At 41.9% G+C, this 6,136-nt stretch overlaps 1 protein-coding gene across 1 annotated transcript; it reads right to left on the bottom strand.

Annotated features, from left to right (window-relative positions):
- LOC143317299 (trace amine-associated receptor 13c-like) lies at positions 1-1,457 on the bottom strand. The gene is made up of 2 exons (XM_076725387.1): positions 1,291-1,457; positions 1-814 (listed from the first exon to the last, which is right to left on the bottom strand). The coding sequence occupies exons 1-2, from the start codon at positions 1,455-1,457 to the stop codon at positions 1-3; spliced, it is 981 nt and encodes a 326-aa protein (XP_076581502.1).
- Between the last annotated feature and the right edge of the window lie 4,679 nt (positions 1,458-6,136).

Genomic DNA, 6,136 nt, shown 5'->3' on the forward strand with positions numbered 1-6,136 from the left:
TTATCTCAACATGATCTTGGCCTCTCGGGAACTTGGCTGCAGTATCTGAAGGCTGACAATGAGTTTAACTGCTTTTCTAAACCAGGGGTAGAAAAAGGCATAGATCAGAGGATTAAAACTGGAGTTACAATAGAACAACCAAAGTTGAGCTGATGACTCTTCACCACCTGTGGTGTCCTGTCCTGTTAGACAAGGGATGTAGTATGGACACAGACAAAGTATAAACACAAGAAGGATAATACCAAGAGTTCTAGCAGCTCTTATCTCTGATTTCTTAACAGTCACAGTAATTGATTTGACAGCTGAAATTTGAGACCTCATGACACGTGCCTGTGACACAGCCACCACAAACACTCTCACATAGAGAACTATGATCACAGTAACAGGGCCGAAAAAGGTGAGAAGCAAGTCTACTGCCCCTGAAATGTAGTTTATGATCACTATACATTCTTGGTAGCAGGAATTAGATAAATCTATTTGTGACAAGTAATCTTTCAGTATTGTAATGTTGTAGATAACAGAGCAGATCCAACACAGAGACACACAGATTTGAACTCTGCTTGGTGTTACCATGGAAGAATAACGCAGAGGGTAACAAATAGCCACATAGCGGTCCATTGATATGAGCACCATGTTCCCAACAGAGGCAGAGGTGAGGATGAAGCAAGACAGGTACATAAGAGCACATGAGATTTTATCCAGAAACCAGCAGGACTGCAGCATGGCGATTGCAGGTGGCATCACTGTAAGGCCCACCAGCAAGTCAGACACAGCCAGGGAGAGGAGGATGAGATTGGTGGGGGTCTGGAGCTTCCTGGAGGGGGAGATTATGATTAGTTCCTCATATTCAGTGCAAATTGTATCAGCTCACAGCAATCATTGTGAGAAAACAGACAGAATATGGAATTTTACTTTTGAAGACACAGCAATGTGAAAACCAAACTCTACATAACCTACATGTCACATAAAGCTCTATAATATCACTGAGATACACAGTTTTTTTTACTACTGTAGTTTGGTGATATTATTAAGGAGATTTTCATCATGAATCCTTTCATTGTGACACATTTATTCATAAAAAACACAATGAGAATAACATTTTCATTTATACGTGAAAGTACTGAGATTTCTGGCTCATCTTAGACTTTTAATAATACAGTTGTATAGACGATGACTCAGAGAAAGAGTCATCTTCTTCGTATATAACAGCATAAAATAAGCAAAGCTTCCATCCATGAATTAAACTCATACACACTATCAACTGTTATATTTCAAGGAAAGTGTCTGTGCCTGAAGTGGGAGATGGAGATGATGATCAACAAGTTGAGTGTCACAGTGAGCAGAGTGATACAGGACAGCAGTGTTTTGATGAACATGGCCTCGGGAGTAACAGACATTGACCTGCAGGAGGTGTTGAGTGGAGGCATACAGAGATCAGCTGCTTCCACTGACTCCATCATCAGAGATAGTGACTGTGGATCTCAACAGAGAGCTGCTGACGTCTTGCAGCCCTCTGATTCACCTTTTCATGAGATGACAGATTTATCTCCTCTACATTTCATCATTCCTATTGCCCATCATCTCTCCTCCCCTTCATCTTCTCCACACGTCCTCCCACCAGCTTGTTTTTTTCCACAGCTTAGAATCATCAAATACAAATATATTATATATACCACTCCATTGTTGTCCTCCCTACATCTATCATGCTCTTTCAAACAATCACGACTGTGATCCACATCTCTCGCACACTGATCTCCGTCTTTGTAATTCTTTATCTAGTTATTGCTTTGACTATATCTATCAGACATTGTATGATTTTACATTACCAATGATAAATTGAAACCCCAATTCCAAAAAAGTTGGGACGCTGTGTAAAACACAAATAAAATACATTGTGCTAATTTGATAATCCCTTTTAATATATACTCAATTTAAAACACTATCAACACAATATATTTCATGTTTTATCTCATCAACTTCATTGATTTTTGCAAATAAATACTTATTCTGAATTTGATGCAGCAACGCATTTCATATTTTGGGACAGGAGCAACAACAGACTGGTAAAGTTGTGGAATGTTCCAAAAACAGCTGCTTGGAACATTCCAGAGGTAAACGGGTTCAGTGGTAACAGGTGATAGTATCATGATTGTGTATGAAAGGGGCATCCTGGAAAGGCTCACTTGCACAGCAGAATAAAACACCACCAAAGCAGACAACACAGAGATGGATAAACAATATAAACCTGACAGTAGGTGCAGCCACAAACACATATATTCAAGTTATCTCCCCTGCCAGTCTGTTCACTCCTCTGTTTCAAGGCTCACATAGACTGAAGGCTTTATCAACAGCCCTTTTTTCTGTCTCCATTTTTCTTATACAAGTTTCACAGAAATAAACTGCAATTCTTCTGCATCTCCTAGCGGGCTGCAGCCCCTAGCCTTGTGTTACAGTGGTATTGAAGATTTTATTCATCTGTCCTGAACATAAAATTTACCCAAGCAGACCTGTAATAAGTTTTCTGGATGGCTTTTTCATTTTTTTCTTCTCATTTAGTTCACTTATTTACACCAGACCATGAATCATGTGCTGGTTCAGCAACAATTCAGAAAGCTGTCATCAGCCGAGGAATAGCTCAGCAGTAGCAGTGGGGGTACAAGTGAGCCAGACTGTCTCTTTGGTCCCATCTCATCCTAGAATGCTAATCCAAGCAAACCTTTGTTACAATCAGCTCTCTTTACCTCTCCTTGCTCTGCTGTCTCTGGTGCAGATGACTGCTTTTGGTCATAAATTTAGCCCTCCATTGTAGAATAAACTCAGAACAGCTTGTGTCTCCTCTCACTGCTGCTTTAGATGGTTGGATTTTGGCTCAAGTTACTCATCACATCCCTCCTGTGTCCCTGGTCCTGTCTGCCAACCACAGAGAAGCATTTCAATTTAATATGATTTCATCCCCAAATACACCTCTAGGTCTGGTTTATCCCAAACTGAAACAACCACCATAACCCCATGTTGACTGGACTGCTTGGAATAGTCAGTTCAAGCTCATTTTTCCATTCTTCCTTCCTTGCTGTCCCCAAATGTGTCCACCATCCCTGTTGGAGTGGTGGCACGGTGGCACGGTGGCAACACTGTCGCCTCACAGCAAGAAGGTCCTGGGTTCGATTCTCGCTGCGGCCACCGGGGGTGTGTCCTCCACCATGCCTTCGGTGCCTGCTGCTTGAGGAAAAAAGGCCTTTCTGTGTGGAGTTTGCATGTTCTCCCCGTGTTCACCTGGGGTATCCTCCATAAAATATACCCCCACTAAAAACATGCAAGAAGATCACCACCTGACCAATGGTGACGCAAGGAACTGGGTCCCCGGGCGCCGGTTGGATGGCAGCCCACCGCTCCTGGTCTGCCGCGGAGGAAGGACGACCATGGGTTGACAAGGATGGGTTAAAGGCGGAAGATAAATTTCACCAGTGCATGGCATGTGTGGGCATGATGCATGTATCTGTGTATCTGTGTGACGAATAAAGGGGATTGTCCCTCTGATTCTTCTTCTTCTTCTTCTGGAGATCACGTGAAGCCCGAAATAAAGTACATTGCAATAATCCAGAAGAAGTAAAAGCATGGATTATGTTTATCAAATAAAATGCCAAGACAGTCACACAGTTGTCCAAGTTCACAGGCTAGATTTTTACCAAGACTTGGAGAATAAAAAATAAGAGGTAGTTTCCATCTGACTCTCATTTAGGTTTAATGAGTCACGAGCCATCCAAACTTTATCATTTAGGCAGTCAAACAGGTGTCAGGTCTCAAAGGGAGGTCCAGCTGTGTGTTGTCAGCACAGCAGTGATATGACACTCTGTGTTTTTGCATAACATGATGAAGGGGGTAATGTAGACAGAAAATAGTGGACAGCTAAGCAGGTAAGTAGACAACAATGATCCACTAAATAAAACTAAAAACTTTCTCCATAATATTGTCACTGGTCTTCATGCTGCTTTCTGCTGTGCATGATGTGTTTATGTTAAAATGTGTTTTCTTAACACCTTTGATTGGAGGCTGTGGTTGTAGACATCATTATCTATCAAGGAGTGAACAGGCTGCCATGCAATACTGCTCATTATTTGTTGTATGATGACATGATTTTCTCAGTGCAGGTGTAACGGAGTTAAAAAAGCACTTCATTTTCAATATATATTTCCAATCATATTTGAGAATTGGTAATTAATTTGAATATCTTATTGGGTGTTTGTGAATTTTATCTCAATTAGTTGTTTTTATTTGTGGTTATTTTAATTTTCGTGTGGAAACTGCCTTTTTTTTGCCCTTCATGGTTCCTGTACCTCCTGGGTTTCTGTAGCTCCCCCTCACAGTGCTGTCTTGCATTGCTGAGGGATTTGAGGTTCAGACAGTGGACCAGAGGGCAAATTGTGTGTTTTGTGTCTTCTGCAGACGAAATTAAACGCTGAAAACCACAATGTAAAATACATTTGCAGCAGCGGTGGAAAGTAACTAATTATATTTATTTTACCAAACCAATGCGCGTCCTTCAGTTAATACAGACTAACCTGACTTTAGCGTTTTTCAGATCAAGACATGAGCTGAAACTGTCCTTCATAGTGGTTTGGGTTACTTGCCGTGATAACCTTAACATGAAATAAGACTGTTGTCCAGGTGTGTGTGTGGCATGTCTCTCCTCAGGTGGTGGACTTGGGCTGCAGTGAGTGCAGCCCTTTAAAAAAACTCAAGTTTCACCGTGAGATTGAACTCCTGGTTGGAGTGGACATCAATGGTGCCATAATAAAAAAAAAAAAGATGAATGTATGATTAGATATCAAAGATGTGACTGAGTTCTCACTGTTACTCATTCAGGGGCGGGCATGTGGTTAAAACTGCAGATTTTTCTTCTGATATCAATGTGTGACAAAATGTGGTGGATCAGTCTATTTATTGATGAATCCACAACAGAAAAATAATCAGCAGGTTTGGTCATACATTGTTTCAGTTGTTTAATGAAGCAAAATATTTGCAGGTTGTAAAAGTGATGATCAAAGCATTGCCTGATCTCTCACCCCTCAAGTTCCTTGTGTGTATTGTGTTAACTAATAGTGTTTATTGAGTATGAGTACACTCTGCTTGTATGTTCCTTCAGGCATGGATTAACTCCTATATCAACTGACTATCTGCAGTCAAATTATGACCAGCTGTACATTGAGCTTTACCAGGACTCAGTCACACAGTGTGGGATTAGGAAAAAAACACCTCGGCACATAAGCAACACAATAAGACATCACAACAAAGTCTCCCAGTGTCTTTGTTCAAATCTATCCAAATTCGTTGGCCAATTTCACTCGAGCTCAGCTGAAAACTACTCCAAGTTGGCATCCATCCTGCAAAAGAGTTCAGGAATCGCATCCAGCCTGCGATTTTGATCAAGAATCGCATCCAGCTTGCGATTTTGATCAAGAATCGCATCCAGCTTGTGACCGAGCTCACAAATCACTTGAGTCTGAGTGTTTACAGCCCTGCTCATTCCCTCAATCAAGACGGGCAGCTTCTCGATTGCCAAAAGTGCTGCCAACATCTTCCGAACTTTGCGATAGATCAGGAAGCTGCCAACTCCAGACAGCAGGTTTCTACTGGCAGGTTTCAGGCACACCTGAGACTACAAGTTTGAATGGAGCAGAGCGGAGTTCCAGTCCTGGTATGATGTTTTCACAGATCCATTTTCAGGCTGTTTCCACTCTCAAACATGCCAGCGCTTCTAATGAACAATAAGATTGAACAGTTCTGTTAACATTACATCCCTCCTCAGGCCTCTGAAGGTGTGTCTGGAGTACAGTCATGAGGTGTTCACTGGCGTTGGAAAGGCACCACCAGGCCAACAGGAGAGAGTGGGCCTCTGCTCCCAGATTGGTGTGTTTCACCGGCTCGGGGGGAGAGAGAGCAGCAACATGTTGTTTGATGATGATGCAGATGACGTATTTTCATACACGCCAGTGAAAGTTCTTTATGCATCACTTATTTCTGAGTCGGGTGTCATGTCCCATTTGGGTCCCATTCGATCAAGATGGCGGCACATGCACAATGCAAGGCTCAGTGTCTCACTAGAATTCGCAATATAGTTCCATATAGTTCCAGGTTT

The sequence above is a fragment of the Chaetodon auriga genome, chromosome 3 (assembly GCF_051107435.1).
Source record: "Chaetodon auriga isolate fChaAug3 chromosome 3, fChaAug3.hap1, whole genome shotgun sequence".
NCBI classification, from domain to species: domain Eukaryota; kingdom Metazoa; phylum Chordata; class Actinopteri; order Chaetodontiformes; family Chaetodontidae; genus Chaetodon; species Chaetodon auriga.

What these genes read in the sequence shown, in the direction of transcription:
- LOC143317299 (XM_076725387.1), bottom strand. Translation starts at nt 1,457, where the DNA reads ATGGAGTCAGTGGAAGCAGCTGATCTCTGTATGCCTCCACTCAACACC. An exon ending in ATCTCCATCTCCCACTTCAG is followed by an intron (nt 815 to 1,290) that starts GCACAGACACTT and finishes CTCCCCCTCCAG; the next exon opens with GAAGCTCCAGACCCCCACCA.